General features: G+C 40.8%; 1 protein-coding gene across 4 annotated transcripts in view; it reads right to left on the bottom strand.

Annotated features, from left to right (window-relative positions):
• Positions 1 to 28: 28 nt before the first annotated feature.
• The window catches only part of HAGH (hydroxyacylglutathione hydrolase), a 34,862-nt gene continuing 17,186 nt past the window's right edge, over positions 29 to 17,704 (bottom strand). For all 4 annotated transcript variants that reach the window (XM_027863182.1, XM_027863181.1, XM_027863183.1 and 1 more), the window contains exons 2-9: positions 16,689 to 16,864; positions 16,153 to 16,217; positions 11,444 to 11,561; positions 10,385 to 10,493; positions 7,463 to 7,566; positions 6,715 to 6,816; positions 4,792 to 4,871; positions 29 to 3,442 (exon numbers count right to left, since the gene is read on the bottom strand). In XM_027863182.1, coding sequence (XP_027718983.1) covers positions 3,343 to 3,442; positions 4,792 to 4,871; positions 6,715 to 6,816; positions 7,463 to 7,566; positions 10,385 to 10,493; positions 11,444 to 11,561; positions 16,153 to 16,217; positions 16,689 to 16,793 — 783 coding nt within the window. In that variant the 5' untranslated portion in view covers positions 16,794 to 16,864 and the 3' untranslated portion in view covers positions 29 to 3,342. The remainder of the gene's footprint in view (positions 3,443 to 4,791; positions 4,872 to 6,714; positions 6,817 to 7,462; positions 7,567 to 10,384; positions 10,494 to 11,443; positions 11,562 to 16,152; positions 16,218 to 16,688; positions 16,865 to 17,704) is intronic.

Below are 17,704 nucleotides of genomic sequence, written 5' to 3'. Positions count from 1 at the left end.
AATCAACAGATGCAATCTAGCAGCCTTCTGTTTTCAACAGTGAAGAATTTATTAGAGAAACCATTACACGCTATGCCTACTCAACACTTATCACAGAAGATAAAATTCATTCAGAAACAAGAATAATACTCCACAGTGCTTCTCCTTGAGGAGCTCAAAGTGCAGAACAGACACAGGTTTCATCTTCCCCTCCAATAGGGAGCAGCAGGAATTCTCCCTCCCCACAGGAGAATGGATATACACCCCTCACAAGCTCATTGATTCACAGCTGCTATGGGGCTTACACACCAGCTTCATCACTTTGCATAGCATGAAAGGGGCAAGCCAATGGCTGCCTATTTTTCACAAAATTAAACCCAAACTTATTAAAAAAAAAAGATTCAACCCCCCCCCCCAAATTCAAATGCAGAAATGAAACTTTGTAACTAGAAACTCAGTCTGTGAGCTGGAGAGAGAGCTGGTAGAGTGCCAACAGCCCTCTTCTCCTTGCCAGTCAGTCGGTGGGCAGGTACAGAATGGGGACCATCTCATCCCCCTCCCCCAGTACCTCCAGAAAAGCCCAATGTGAAGTGACCCAGCTTCTCAGGAGTCTTGGTCTGTTTTTTGAATAGGACATAAGCAGTCCTGCAGGTTGATCCCCACTTGGGGAATGTGTCTGAGACTATTCGGTCAGGGTCTGGTGGCATTCCATTCATTCTCTGGAGATGTTAAACCCTAACTTCAACTGAATGGTAACAGTAGCCACAATTGAGATTAGCCAAGGACAGAAATGCCCTGCTGTAGAATGGGTGGGCAGCAAGTTATAATTAATCATGTTCCTATTCTATCCTGGGCACTAAAGCACATCAGAAGGTGGGACTGGCAAGGATTCACATGGGGTAGAATTTTCTCAAAGCTGTGTGACATTCAAGGACCCTCCCATGGGATGACAGCAAGTGAGAAAAGGGAGAAGAGTCCCTTTATCTGAAAAGTAAGACTTAGCAACTGTAACTGTTTCCACTGTGATTCTAGATGCCCAATTTAGACCTGACTTCTTCTCTGGGAACCTTTCTACAGCTTCAGATCACAGTCTTCCTCCACTTTCCTCTTCCTCCTCACCTATGCAGGGGGAGCAAAGCAAGCCCCCCATATCTGCTCTGTTCAGTCATTACCAATCTAGTAGCCAAATTTTATTGGAGGATGATGAGACAAAAAGGGACCAGACAGAAACAGGCTTACAGGTGAGGCAAAGAGAAAAAAATACTCCCTGGGCCCCCATTCACTTTCTCATTAAAAACAAACCAAAAACACAACCCACTAACCACCAAAAAAAAAAAAAAAAGCTACCCAAAACAGCCACTCTTAAGTTTCCACTGCTTTAGTTTCTTCATTACTGGAAAGCTCACTCAGCAACAGTGTAGTCTAAAGGACAGCCTCCCAGGGCTCAACTATGCGCAGTTTATGTGAATGAAAATGCAGTGTGGCTATAAAGAAATAAGACAAATTTCCATGGTAACTTATAGAAATTAAGTCTTATTACTTAATAATTATACTGTATTTGAAGGGGCCCTGAACTACCCTTTTCCCTCCCACTTAGAAACACAGAAAACAATTTAAAGGTTAATGAAACCCCTGCCATCACTGAGCTCAAAACCTATGCTCTGAATTAAGGTGCCCAAAAGGAATCGCACTATACCAACATTTTGGGTCAAATGTTATTGAAAGAGACATTGGAACTTTAAAGGCTAAATGCATTTAGCAAAGTTGGAGAAGGTTTACTCTTTGGGCATCCATCGCATATGGTGGCTACATCTCTATCATAAATAAATTTCAAGTTTCCTTTGATAAAACCTTCCCAGGCAAACCTGTGAACATATTTTTGACCACATCTAACAACAAGATGAATCACCATAGCTGGAAAAACACCACAAAACACTGCTTATTTGGCAATTGGAGGAAACCGGTTATGAAGACCAGTTTTTACTGTGACTGTAGCCATGAAGAAGCAAGCATGAGTTACATGGACTGAATAAGGATGGAACTTCTTTTCCAAAGCATTTCTTACCATTCTGCCGGTTAACCCTTTCCCATCTTCCCAGACATATTTCTGTCCAATAGAGGGACAGTCATGGTATAATCTTTGTCACGTGATCTCCAAAATGGTTCCCATTGCTACTCAGAGTAGACAATGGCTTAATATATCAAAGGGTTTCCAGGTTGCCATGGGACTTCAGTCTATCACATGTCAAGAGGTGAGGCCACTTAATGTTTAATAATGATAACACAATCTTGGACAGACAGAAGACACTTGTAAGCATCTGCCTAGAGACAGAGGCTCCTTCCTAAATATGCAATTCAAGTCAAGTGAACAAACAGAGCAAACAATAAAGCATATGTCTAGGTTGCTTGGCTTTGGTGGAGTTAAAAGTCTTTAATATCTGAAAATTGAATTCCTGTATACAGCAACGTTACGTGTTTAAGGATGTTTTCAAGCTTCTGAATCTTTAAATCTCTCAAACCAAGGTAACTCTCTCGAAGGTTCTTTTTCACCCCCTCCAAGTCTCATTCAGGTTGGGATGGGATGCCAACTTCACAGAGGACATGATCTCAACAATTTTATGTTACTACTCATAAGAGCCATGGAAAATAATGGCATAAAATTCTCCAAAATATTAACTCCAAACACTAGCCTCTGGCCTTAGAAGTTATCTTGAGGATAGAGAGGAGTCTAAGTAAAGAACTGGGAATGAAGAACCCATTTTAAATGCTAGGTCACCTTGAAGCAACAAGAAAGACCTCTTTTGTAGAGGAGCAATGAAGGAAAAGGGTCCAAAGTGTAATACCGACCAGACCTTCTTCTCCCTCCCTGTGGAACCAAGCCCAAGTGTCTCCCTGGGGTTTGGCCGAACTTGTTCAGAGCAAATATGAACTTAGGAGTTGAAAAGAGCTCAAAAAGCTAGCTGGGCTGCAGACAAAGCCTGGGGCCTCTCGTTGGGGTCAGTTTCCAGGGTGAGGGTATTTCACGAAAGCAAAGCATTGACCACATCATAGTACCTCCTCTCCCCTTAAGCTCTTAAGGAAAGCATGCCTTCAGAATCAGAACTGATCATTTACAGAATCTGAAAGCAAAAATTATATGAATAAATATTCTTTAAATTTTTTATCTTACAAATATGCCACAGAATGTTTGGCAAAAGAAACAAAGGGCTTTTAAAGACAATTTAAAAATAAAACACAAACCACAAACAAGAATGATTTCCCCACAATAACAGAAATTAATTACCTACAACATCAGAATACCCAAATTACTGTAAAAAGGACTAGCAAGAGAAATTTGCACTGTGATCATTCCTGCGGGGAACTTCAGTCTTTGGGCACTTTGAAATTATCCTTCTCCTTTCGGATGGCCCTCATGGTGGTCACAGGGTCAGTCTCGCCAGCATGCTGCTGTACGGTCTTCTCCCTGCCAGGACCAAAGACAGACAGATAGAGTGCAGTATATGAACAATGGGCACGCTGGCTTACTACGTTCAGTACTGCCCCCACCCCAAACCCAAAGGAGAGGAGCCAGAAAGCAGTCACAGATGCCACAGAGGAGGAGTGGGCTGGTGGAGGCTCTCTACCCTTAGAGCACTTTCTCTCCAACCAGGCTGACAAAGGAGGTACAGATGAAGAAAAACATTCCACTTGGAATTTGCTGATATTCTTGAAGATGAAATCATATTATTCAGTGGTCACTTTTGCTTTCTTTATTGTGAAATAGAGGAAAGTGAGAAGGATAAACGGGGCCAATTCAATTTTGGTCAGTCTAGTAACCTTGCCAATTCTTATGTCAATGTTCCAAACACAAGTAAATGAAGATATTATTTCAGTAGCATGTTTTTCGACTAAATTTCAAACACCTGAAAGTTGATTTCTTTACTCTTCCATGATGGGGGTCTGAGGTTGGGAGTTTTCATCATCCATTTTTTTCCATAAGCAATGTTACAAGAACCTAAAGTACAACACATTCCTGTCATCACCTTCCATTCCCAGAAGTTGCTCGAGGCCTCCATCCCACCTAGCAATTTTGTCAAGTGAGGGAGAAAGAGTGGGAAATGAGCCCCAGGTCTGATCACTTCTCAAGCACTGTATAGTATTAAAGGCCTACTGGTGGTGGACCCAATTCCCAGGTGTTTGTGGAAGAGAAATGGGAAAAGAGAGAAAGAGAGAGAGAGAGAGAGAGAGAGAGAGAGTGTGTGTGTGTGTGTGTGTGTGTGTGTGTGTATGCACACCTCAGCCTCCTTAGGGAATTAAATATTCAGGGAGAGGCTACTACAAAATACAGAAGGGTTCTACAAGTTCACAAAGGCACCAAGAAAAAAAAATTTCTCCAACTTTAAGAAACACTGCCAAAGCTTTTTTGGCTGCACAGATCTTGCTAATTCTTTGATACTGTATTGATAAACAGGTGGCCACATCACATTTTTCAGATAGAATCACTGAGATTTTACCTTTCTTTTCATACATATAAAAATGTTCCTCTGCTTTCAGGGATACTGCAGAAACTTCATTTTGGGAGTGAAAAGAGCAAACAAGAGAATACAGAATGGCCAGACTTCAGACCCAGATGAACCAAAAAAGCTTTATGGAGCCATATCCTGAGAGCTCCTTCTCTGAACTTCACATGGCTTAAACAAATGAAACTTCCTCATGGTTAGACTCCTTCAGTCCCTCTCTTTGAATGTAAGATCTTTTTTTTTTTTCAGCTTTGAACTACCCTCATGATGTCTCCTTAAGACACATACGAAAAGTACATGTACTCACACTTACCTCACTCTCATGAATGGGTTGTATGTAAACTCCTCAGCAATAGTAGATGGTACAGCTGGTTCTCCGATGCTACATTTTGTCTTCAAAAGAAACATATCACAATTCAAAAGAATTTTGTATTTCAGATATTTCAAAAGAAATATTTCACAACTGGTACAGTTTTTAAAAGACTGAACTTAAAATACTTTGCTGCTAAACTTAAATATAACTAGAGGAGGGCAATGGGTTTAGAAATATGCATTGCAAAAGTTTATGAAGGATTTCACAGAGTTAATTCAGAGAGAAATTTCCCCCTCTTTTACTAGGAGTTTCACTAAAAAAGGGATCCTGCATTCTTAAAGCTCCATTATAGGTGCAGGAAAACAAGTACCACATCTGGAATAAGGGGCTCTTCATCGCAAGGCCCGTATTCTGCCCCTTACGACCAGTGTGATGTCAGACAAATCACTCCCTTCTCTACACTTCAGTTAGGACCCTCATCTATAAAATGAAGGGGCTGGACTACATGACCATGGTGGTCTGTTCCAGATCCAAGTCTAAGATCATCTTGGTGCCCAGGCTCCCAGCTTTCTCCTTCCTCTTACTCCCCATCATTTTAATGCTAGCTATTACCTGGAGAGTATAATACTATCTGCTATAATGAAGAACTTTCTAAGAGCTCTTCAGCAACGGCACAAGCCACTAGGTGAGTTCCACATCCCCTCCGTGTGGAAGCCAAGATTGTATGACATTATCTAGTCTGCTTTATATCTATCATGTTTTAAAATTCACAAAATGGATACCTGGAAACAATCCCCTGCTTCTGTAACTTGCCTATGGTAATTATGGATTTAAGATGAAATTCAACCCCATGTCTCCTTGACATTAAGTCCAGGATTCTTTCCACTATCAGGGTCACCTCAGGCCTCAGTTTATATCAGGGCCTGCCTGAACAATCCGTGCAGACTGAATATCAGATGGAGAAGGTTCCTCAGGATATGTCATTCTGAAATACTCAGAAGGCACAAGCTCACCTCCTCTATTTCCTACTAGGTCTTAGCCTCCCAATCCATCACACCAATAGATCTGTTCCTGCCCGCATTCCCTTGTCACAATTCATCACCTGTCGGCATATTTAACCATAAAGTGAGCAAAGAAAAGTGATAAAACTAAACAGATGATTTGGCTGATAGTTATTGTCAGAAGCCAGAAAGGGAATAAAAATGAAAACGAATGGGGTTTTAGGACCATCTCTGGGCCAAATCAAAATAGAGAGAGTTTTAGAACGACTGAGAAGAACACAAGAATCCTGCTGGGTCACAATCGAAGTCATTTCCCCACAGATAACAATGATATTTACACAACTGGCAAATATTCTAAGAAACCAGAAAGCTCTCATGGAACCTTCTTAATCCTGCAGGAAGGTCTTAATAACTGCATATTTCCGTACTGTGGAGAGAATTCTTTTGGAGCTGTAGGGACTTCTTTAAAACATTTGCTTTTGGGGGAAGGTTTGCACAGAAGTCAAACTTTATGGCAACAATATTCCCTTGCCTCCACTCCTCTTTGTGCTGTATCCTCCTGTTAGAATGTAAATTCCTCAAGAGTAGGGACTGTCTTCACTTTTGTACTTTTATCCCTAAGACCCAGCACAGTGTCTGGAACATTAACATATAAAATAATTAATATGACATTCCATAGGTATGTAATAAATGTTTGTTGTCTGACACAATGCAGGATACCAGATGACGGAGCTCTAGTTACTGAACAGGACACACACAAAATCACGTATATTTGAAAGTGACAGGCCCAGTGGGAATACACATATGCCCTAGGCCAGGGCCATTTCCCTATTCAAGTTGTCCCCCTTATACAATAACTTAACAGTTTCAAGATGAGAGAACATTAAAGCTCCTATTCCTCTCCTAAACCCATCTCACTCACCTTAGCCCAGGCCAATTTTTCTTGAATAGCAACATTGTTTGGCTCAACATGACGTGCAAACTTGAGGTTATTGATGGTGTACTCATGACCACAGTATACTTTCTGGAGAAAGAACAAAGTATGCCATCTCTAAGAATGGGACTTGAAAAAAGGGATGAATTAATTTCTATTTCCAGACTCACCTAAATGAAAACATTCAAAGTTCTCCACTAGTTCACTCTTTCCCCTATGTAAAGTGATACCTGTCCGACTTTATCTCTAGGCCTTACAGGAATCCAACAGTCGCCAGTTGGTAGGTTTATGTGTAATGGAAAATACTCCTCAAGCCTTTGAGGGACTATAGGGCTCATGGTTTTAGTTTGGGAAAGACCAGAGATGAGTAAAAGCCTGTCAAGAAATGCTTACAGATGGTTAGGTGCCCTTCTGCCTCTCATTGGGGTGGCCACATCTGGTGCATAACATACATATATGCCTGGGAACAAAGTGCTTCCAGCAGAAAACAAAAAGACTAGGATAAAGAGGGAACAGCTAGAATCTGAAAGAAGAAAACCAAGGCAGAGTAATGAGGAAAGGAATGTGCTTCCAAGAATTTGCAAAGGGGTGATGCTATTTCTCCTTATTCTATGGATTCCAGGCAAGGGTAATAAGCTCTTTCCCACAGAGCCTACAGGCAACCATTCCAACTTGCTTTAAAATATCCTTGCCCTTTGCACAACTAACATACTTAGGAAAAGAAAGTATAACATACTGTTTCTGGGGGAAGACGGCCCAAAATTTCAAGCAGGGCTTTGTACATTTCATCTGCTGTTCCTTCATAAAACTTCCCACAACCAGCTACAAATAAGGTATCACCTGGAAGAAGAAATCTTGTTCAGTGAGACCAAAGTAGAGCCTAAGACACATGAATGACCCCTCAGCCAGGTCAGCAGCTGGGATCCTGTGGACTACGGCATCATTTATCTTTATGGTTTATCTTCGTGCTTTTTAAATCAAAGTTTTATTGGCATTTTTGTTTTTATTCCGCAGCCGTTTCTGTATATGCTGCCCCCACCTCATCCACCCAGCAGCACCCCTCCCCCCCAACCGCTTGGTAGGGCCTGTGATTTCATTAGCATAGGAAATTCCCAAATGAAGATCCTAGTCGGTACCTTCTCTGAAACTTCTGATCTCAACCAGTTGCCTAGAACACTGAGATATTAGGTGGCTTCCCAGGGTCATTTGCCTGTATGTATGTCCCAAATATGGGACTTGAACCCAGGTTTTTCTAGCTCCAAGGCCAGTTCCCACCTACTGCATAATGCTGCTTCTCACCCTTATAACAAAGAAAAATAGTTATGTAAAACTACGTGATACAGTGCCAATTCCTCTAGGCCCTCACTTTTCCAGGGAAAGGAAGGAGGTTCATTTGCTCATCTCTCCTTTCAGGCCAGGCTTGGTCATTATAATTATACATTGTCTATGATTAATTCAGGGCAAATGTAAGGTATAAAAACCAAAGCTGTCTGCCAACATGTGAAAATGACATGACTGGACTGCTCTTGACAGAGAATGTGCTTTGAATTGTCTTTCTTGTAGTGGGCATAAGGATAGAATTTGGTTAGACCACACAAAATCTGCCAGTGTCTGCCTCAGAAGGCATGAATGTACATGGTGGTTGGAATGGGTTAGGGATCAGTGACTAAGAGAAGCTTGTTACCTCCATGAGACTAAACTCAAGACCTTGGCTTCATGAACACTCTCCTTTAATCTAACCAAGGAGATCAGGTCACAAGAGGCATACAGGTCAGATGCCCAAATTTCAGCACAAGGTTCTGTCACATTCCATGAAGTCAGTATTTGGGGGCAGGTATGACTTTTTCTCTTTCATAGAAAGTCAGAGTCATTATTGAGATAACACCACAATTTCTCTTCCTAAAGGAGAAGTAGAAGTCACAAAGGCTTTAATACCCATGGACCCTCCATGGCTACCATCTTGATTGGCAAGAACCACACTAATTGGGAAGCCAATATGATAATCAAAGAAGACACTGCAGAATTGACTCCTCCCACCACCATTTGATCCTGCAGCTCCATATGAAAAAGTCTTTGGCCAAAATTTCCTCCTGAGGGAGAAAAAGACAAAACACAAGGCACTGGGGATAATTTTAGAGGGCGTGTTTATGTTCCCTTGAGAGAGACTTTCGCACTTTTCTCTTCCCCTGAATTGTCTTGTCTGATATAGCAGAAGATACAAATGAATCCCCAGAAATAGCAGAAGAGTCATCAGGAAGGCAAGCCAGGGGAAGCCGAAGACCTCAGAGAGATTCATGTTACTAATGATCCCCCACTGACAATAACCCAGATTATGCCTGGCTCTAGGATAGCCCTTTGTTTCATATGGTCACTACCTTTTCTTTTGGTTTGCTAAGTTCTAGAACTTAAAAAGAATAGACTCCTCAACATAGTTAGCAATGTATATACACTGTTCAGGGGGGTCTCATGCGCCTACCATCTTCAGAAACCAAATTCATTCTGAACACATACTAGCTGTGTGACCCTAGGCAAGTCACTTCACCTCCATCCACCTCAGTTTCCTCAACTGTAAAATGGGGATAATAACAGCACCTCCCTCTTGGGTTGCTGTGAGGATTAAATGAGATAATATTTGTAAAGCGCTTAGCCCAGTGCCTGGCACACAGTAGGTGCTATATAAATGCTTATTCCCTTCCCTTCCTGGCTGTTATCACTCAGTAAAGAAAGTCCATCAAGCCACAGAACTCACCTGCAGGGCTGTCTCTTAAACAGCCTAACTCCTCTCTTTTATGTTTTCTTATTAGTCTCTGATTATTATCCAAAACATCAAAACCAAATGAAACTCAACTTCTCTTCCACAGGAACACACCCACTAAGCACATAAAAATGTTTTCTTTCCTTGGTCCTCTGGCCCTAAGCAAAGCGTTAGCCATTCTCTCCTAACACTTCTGCTGTGTGGCTCCTGCTGGCCCTGGTGCTGGCCTGGCTAGGTTCAGACGTTCTCTCATCTGAAAGACAATGTTCTATTGGAAAGTCTTGAATTTGGAGCTTAAGGTCTGGATGAGAATCCTGGATCTGCTTACTACCTACGTGACCTTGTGCAAAAGACTTAACCTCAATGGGCCTCGGCTTCTTCCTTGGCAGAATGAAAGGTTTGTATCTTAGAGATGTTTTCCAACTCTAGATCTCAGGATGCTTTTATGCCCTCTCCTATTAGGGAAGAAAAACAGACAGGAACAGTGGCAAAGAATACCCTGCTCTTCTCAAAGATGTGGCATGTTTCCCTTTTCCTATCTTCCCCGGGGAAAGCTGTTAAACATTGGCAGAAGTAAAGAAGTTACAGAATTGCCTTTCATAAAAAATTGGGCATTTCCCTTTGCCCAGAGCCTCCACTGGTTTGCAGGGAATTGTCAGCTTTGTGAGGCTGACAGATGATGCATTTTGACGATGACAGGTATTACTTTCTAGCCTCGTAGGACCCTAAGTAGGAAAAACAGTCTGTTGTTAAGAACTAACTTGGGCATCTCCTAAGCACCTAGAGGTCTTCAAATGTATGCATATGCCAGTAAGGTACATGCCTGGGGGGACAGCAGAAGGTGTGAGGGCACGCGCGCGCGCGCGCGCGCACACACACACACACACACACCATTGTACTTACCTGTAAAAACAGCAGGGGGCTCTGAACTACTGGGCTTACTCACAAAATAACAGATGTGTCCAGAAGTGTGACATGGTGTCGACAGGCATTTGACAGTGAGAGATCCCACCTTGAATAAAGCAAGCAAAAGTGGGCTCCCAAAATAAGTTCAAGAAACACACAGACAAAGTGTAAACCCTCACCTAAGTTTGTCTTGGTCTCCACGGATCTTTGCTCAGATACTCTGCCCCCCCAACAAGGTACTCGTAGAGCCCACAAGAAGAAGAACAAATGTCCTTGGACAGGGGTTGTCAACCTTAAGTTATTTATCTTACACGTTACCCAGACTCCTGTTTTTCAAGTAACCAAAGCCATTAGTCTTAAACTTTGCTCCTAGGACAGCAGGCCCTGTTCTGTATCACAGACAGCAGCCTGCTCTCAAACAAAGGTACCAATTCTGTTCTTTCATTGCTAAATCATGTCTAGGGCGAACCAGTCATCCAGAGGTGATGGCCATGATTATCCAGAGACGACAGGCTTGATCCCCACTTCCAGTGCCACAGACTTTGAACTCTGGCTAATTAAGTTCGAAAGAAACCAAACGTAACCCAATTGATCTCAAACACCTCTGATTAAGAAAAAGAAAACTGCAGTCCCAGGGACAAGAATGAAAAGTTCAGTCATATATGGCCAGTTTTAGGCAGATGTGACTTAAAACAGCCCAGGTACAACGATTCCAGTTGTTAACCTATTCCAGGACAGAGAAGGCAGTTAATTCCAAAGTCCTTAGTTGCAAACTTCAGCATGGGAGCCCTCTAATAACCTGCCAAGAACAAACAGCCATTTTCAAACACACAAAAAGGCACTTTCCTGTCATGTGTTGGGCCTCTTCCTAGGGAAAATTTATCTTGGTGGGACAAGTGTGAGAGAAGCCAGTGGCTTGTTGGGCCAGGTCTGGCCTCTTGGGCATTTTACCTGGGCTGCTTCTGGTCCATCAACTTTCCTCACACAGTCACTATACACTGACCTACATTCAAAGTGAAACCACACTTCAAACCCTTTCCATTTGTTTCTTTTTACCTGTATCATAGTTAGGTGCGACACTTTTTGAGTGAGGGCCCCAACTCGATCATCTCCCCCATAGACTTTCAACCCACCTTCCATCTTTACGAGCTTTTCATTGCCTCCAGCATGGTCCCTAAAAGGTAAAAAGAGAAGACCCACAGCAATCTGCTGCTTAAAAGGAGAATGTTGCTTGCTTTTTAAATCTGATTTAAATCTTGTTTACATTCAACCTAATGATCACTTTGTCTTAGAAAAAGGACTCGGTGAGTATGCATTCCAAATGCAGAAAGCAATGTTTCTTATCCATTTGTTCCTCAGCACAAATGGGAAGAGTTTCTTTGGAACTACCAGCATCGAGGTGATGCCCAACCTCTAATATGGGCGGAAGCATATCCCACGGTGTCAGGTATACCTTCTGAGCAGGTGGACAAAGTTGCTGAAAAATCTGTACAGTTCTCTAGTGCCTTTTAACAAAGGGTCACCAAAAGTTTTACATAGAGGGATCTAGTCTGGGCCCCATTTCAGAAAAGGAGAAAGAGAAGCAAAAAAAGGGACCTGCCTGGGGTTTGGTAATGAATGTGAAACAACATGGAATAGAAATAAGACAGTGTGACGCTAAGCCCTGTGCCAGCCACTCCTGGGACAATGTCTGGTATGAGGATACCTAAAGAATAGGTCTTACTGATGAATTCTAAACTTTCAAACCATGGGGGAAACTTCCTCTCCTCCTGATCCTGGAAGTCTACACTTTTAACTTCTTCCCACTAACTCATTTGCAGGGATAAACCAGAAAGCACCTTTCTTAAAAAAGAAAACAAAATAACATTAAGAAAACTGTGTAGCACAGAGGTCTGGAGGTGACACTGCTCTTTCCCTATATTCAGTTAGGGCACAGCTAGAAATCAAAAGAGACCTCACTGTGAATTAGTTCAATACACTGTATACTTGGGAAAGAAAAGCTCACTTCAGAGAAATGTGGCTAAGAATTACAACTAAGAAAGATCTGGGAGGTCACGGTAATTACTTAAAATACTGATTTGATCCTGGCACATATGACATACAAAAGTAACTAGGTTAGTTTATCACTAAATTTGGAATTGGTCAGTCACTAACTAGAGTCCAATTTTGTGAAAAGGATGCCAAGAATACCAAAAAGCACTTAAAGGTCAGAAAATAGGGCCTACCCTATGAGGGTAATTTAATATGGAACAGGGAAGGCTAGAGAAAGGGACAATTATCTTCAAGAATAGAAAGGACTACTACTAAAAGGAGCACAGTGACCTAATGGGAACATCAGAAAAAATGGATTTAAATCACAGCAACAAAGCCTTATATTTGACAGAGGGAAAATCTTTTTGACAGTGAAAGCTGTTAAACACTGGTACAGGTAAAGAAATGACACAATTTATTCCTTATGGAAGGTATCTATCCACCCAGATCCCTTCCCCCACCTCCTTCCCTGTTTTTCAGCTCCCTTTTATGGGTTATCTCCCATTAGACTGTAACCTCTTTGAAGGGAGGGCACTTTTGTTGTTGTTTGCTTGTATATGTATCTCCAACATTTAACACAGGAGCCAGCAAATAGTGAGAGCTTAAGAAATACTTGTTCCCTGCCTCCCTGGCTTTCCTAAAAATCTTTATGAATATTTGTCTCAGGTATTCTAGAAGATTAAGAGCAGGAGATTGGCCTGGATGGTTTCAAGTTTATGGTTCAGTTACAGGTTTGTTTAAATCAATCATTATGCTTATCATTTTACAAATATTAGCCAATGCTTATCATATTCCCATGAAGTAGGGATTGAAGTTCTTACTTTAATGAAAAGAAAAAGAAGCCAAAAGAGTGAGGTTTCTGGTACAAGGACAACAGAGTCCAATCGAGGCCATGTTACAGCAGTATCATCTTGCAGTGACAAGGTTCAAGGCCATTTTTTAAAGGGACAAGAAGGTAGTTGTACTATGTCTCGATAACTGGAAAATAAAACCTAGGTAATTTGTTCCAAAGTTGGCAATCTGCTAGTAAATCAAAGAAATTCTCTGTTCTAACCAAAGAAATAAACCTTTCTTCTTAATTTTAATTTTAAGCACCCTTAAATTTTTTAGCAGATTTAAGAAAAAGACCTTTGGCAGACAACTTCCACAAAACAAAAATTCAATTATGTTTAGGTCTGTTCGTTTTTTGCTGATCAAAGGAAGGTCTCCAAACATTACTCAGTCATTTGACATTCGACTTTTTTTTAAATGCTTAAAACAGTTTAACTAATTTCTTTATGGAATTTAAGGCAAAAATTCCATTATGTAAGCTAATGCTAATCTGAGAAGAGCCTATCAAAGACTGCCTCTACAGAAAAAGAAGATCAGGCTAGTAAAGAAGCATTTTCACCAGATCTGTTGTCTCATCTCAGGCCTGCTTTGTTGCTCAGCCTGTCCTTCCCTGCCCTCTGCATTAGGTAATGATTCTCCTAAGACACACCAGTAGAAACCTTCCACATTCATGTCAGCATGCTTCATGCTCATCACCACACACTCAATTATATAAGGAATCTAATTAAGCAGGACTAAAAATCTGGGACATAGGAACTTCATGCAGGAGCACTCCTTAGGGGACAGAGAACTGTACTGGGAGTCAATAGGCCTATGGCTGAAACTGAGTGTTACCAAATTCTTAAGACTTTAGGCAAGTCATTTACCTTTTCATATGTAGAGATAATACCAGCTACTTTAGGAGTGTATAATTTCCCCTCAAAGAGAGCTACTTTACAATGCTTTTGCTTCCTCAGACTGTAAACACTCTGCTGAATTCCAGTTCCACCTCACCGATTTTAAACTTGCACGCAGCTAGCTGGATGTTCCATCAGCATCTTAAAATCATTATGTTCAAAACAGAACTCTTTATCTTTCTTCCTAAACTTATCCCTCCTCCAAATTTCCCTATTTCTGTTTAGGGTACCAGTCACCTTGGCTGGAAGGCAGGTTCAAAACCTCCATCATCCCAGACCCTTCATAAGCAATCAGTTGCTAAATCTTGTCAATTCTACCTCCACAAGACCTCTTACATCTATTGCCTAGTTTTCACATGCAAAGCCACCACCTTATTCCAGATCTTAATTACCTTTCACCTGGACTATTTCAATAGCTTCCTAATCGGACTTCCGGCTCACAGTCCCTTATCACCCAAATCTATCCTCCACACAATTGCCAAGATAATCTTCATAATGCAAAGATGTGACCATAGTACTATTTTGCTCAAAAATCTTCAATGGTTTCCTAGCTCTTTTAGGATAAAATACAAACTCAGCTTGGCACGTAAGGATTTCCACAATTTTGCTCCAACATGCTTTTCCAGAATTCTTTCCTATTCCCCTGCCTCACATACTCTGCGTTCCAGCCAAAGTGGAGGCAGTTCTGAACTTACCACACTCCATCGCCCTTCTCCTGCCTCCATCCAGGCCTTCAGTGGGCTGTTCTCACTTCTGTTGCTTAGAACCCTTGGCTCATGTTAAGGCTGAGCTCAGAGGCTACATCCTCTCTGAAAGCTTTCCTGATTCCTCCTAGTTCTTAGTGCTCTTTCTCCCTCCCTCAGATTATCTTGAATTTACTTATCTGTATATATTTTTCTATATTTTCCTTCACTCAGCAGAATGTAGGCTCCTGGTACTATTTCCTATCACTCTATCATGCACAAAGCATGTGCTTAATAAATGTTTGTTGAATTGGATTGAAAGGTATATATTCAGACACTATTAAATTCTTGCTTTGATACCTGCCTCATGACCCTTAGAGGAACTTGTGCTTTCCTAGTTAACTCAACATCTCACAGGAATATCAAAATGAACATGGACCAAGTTACAGTTCTTTCAAAGTCTTACTATACCTCTGTTTACACAGGCAAAAAGAAAATTTTTATAGAAATGCTTGCTTAAAGATGACAAAAAATGAGAACAGTCAATGTTGGTGGAGTTGTAGAAAACAGGCACACTAATGCATTGTTGATAGAACTGTGAATTAATAAAAATTGTTTTGAAAAACAATTTGAGATTATATAAATAAAGTGGCTAAAATGTCCATATCCTTCAATCTACTGATTCTACTAGGCATATACCCCAAGGGTGTAATTGATAAAAAGAAAGCCCTCTTGTGCACCAAAATATTTATAGCAGCACTATAGCAAAGAACTGGAAACATCATGGATGTCCATCAATTGGGGAATTGCTAAACAAATTGTGGCAAATGAATATAATAGAATATTACTGTTCTGTAAGAAATGATACATACAATGATTACGGAGAAGCAAAGAAAGAATTAACATGAACTGATGCAGAGTGAAATGAACAGAACTGAGAAAACAATATAACACAATGACTACAACAATGTAAATGAAGAGAACAACCACCATAAAATAATCGAAAATGAGTGTTGCAAAATTACAGAGAACAAGCTTGGACCCAAAGAAGAGACGTTAAGAAGCCAGTTCCCCACTCTGCAGAGATGAAAGATCCATAAGTGTGGACTCTATAGATTCTGTTAGGTTTTTTCAATACATTGATCCAATTTGCTGATATTTTCATTTCTTCCCCTTTTTTTCTAGAAAATGTCTTTGTTTTTTGGGATAGCTCTCTAGGAAGGGAATAGGGGGAAGGATACAAGGGGAAATTTAGATGATGTAAAAACAAGGAATAGCAATAAAAATTTATTAAAAAAAAAGAAGAAGAAAAAAGCTTTCTTACCAATGGTGATGAGTAGTAAGAACGGTGGTCAGTTTCACTCCATTTTTTTTTACTGCTTCCATAACCTACAACCAAACAAATGGAAAAACAAAGAGATCACAAGCCTAGTTATTCCCTACCTCTAGTACTATTGGCCTGGAGGTGGATGACACTCTAGACTTCATTGATTAAACAAGAAGAGGAAGTACAAAACATCTTTCTCATCTTCTTCCTTGGTCCCTTACCCAGTTATGAAGTCTGATTTAATAATCTTTTTTCATAAAACTTTTTAAGCCTTATGATGGTATCTAAGATTTATTTTCATTTATTTTAGTCATATGCACAAAAATTAATGGTCACCATGATATCAACCACGTGTGGGAATTGAATTTAGTGATGAGGGAATAACAAAGGGAGGTGCTATGATTAAATTCTGCCTGGAGTGCCTGGAGTTTCACACCCAGTGAGGTTATACAACGAAGTTAAAAAGAACCCAAAGCCAAAGCTATCTCTAGAAGAATTCCCGAGGAACTTCACACAAAGGCCATTCACATTACCTTCTGGGGTTGTACCGGATCCACAATAGCTGCTTCGTTAGTATCTTCATCAATGATCAGGTACATGTAGTTATCAGTTAGGGCTGGCAGTAACACAACCTTCATGGTGCTGTGTTCAATTATCTGACACTTTCTGTATTCAGTGTGGTGAGTAACAGTTCCCAGAAAGGCTGAACCTTGGAGATATAAATAATACAGATGCAGGTCAATGGCAGAACTTTATTATGACTGAACTGAGTAGAAGATCAAAGACAAATCCTTCAAGCTCCAGTAGTAAAGCCTCATAAACCTTGAAGAAGAAAGTAGGGAAGATGCTCCTTGGCCTGACACATTCAACTTCTACCCATTTTTTTCTGAGGGTTTCTTTTCTAAAGAAAGGGAATCTTCATCTGACCTATATTTATTACCAAATCATTGAAAATATGAAAAAATCCATCTGAATGAGGATCAAATTAGATCAAAACTGCCATTTAATGTCACTTACTAAGCATTAAAATGCACAAACAAACCCAGAGTATAAAAGGAAAAAAAAAAACACTAAATGTAGAGAACAAGTAAGACACAATTCAAAAAATGTTCAAATGTGGTTACTGCTAACTCAAGAGAAGAGCAGAGCTGAAAACCCAGAAAATATCTCAGAAGTCCATTTAAGCCATTTGTTTAATCTCTAGCACCATACCATCGAAGTAGTTAGTAGTTTAGATAAGGAGGGAAGGAATCCTCCAAACTAAAATAAAGATTCTCAAAATTCTTTCAGGAACAAGTATTTAAAAAATGTAAAAGATGTCAAGGCCCACTGATGTGTGGTCAGTCCTGGGGTTAAAGTTGGCTGGCAGGGCAGGTGCCTCATGGGGGAACTCAGTTTGAATGACGGGTGGCAGGCAAGGGAGTGACATCTGGGAGAAGAGCAGCAAACCAGGCCCCATAGATTTGAGGATCTTCACGGACCTTACTCTCAGGAGCACTACGTAAAAATCAAGCACTTCAGTGCTTCTTCATGCATGGCAGGGAAACAA

This window comes from Vombatus ursinus, unplaced genomic scaffold, assembly GCF_900497805.2.
Source record: "Vombatus ursinus unplaced genomic scaffold, bare-nosed wombat genome assembly UNPS02014770.1, whole genome shotgun sequence".
Lineage (NCBI taxonomy): Eukaryota > Metazoa > Chordata > Mammalia > Diprotodontia > Vombatidae > Vombatus > Vombatus ursinus.
This window is presented reverse-complemented; position numbering and strand designations above follow the sequence as displayed.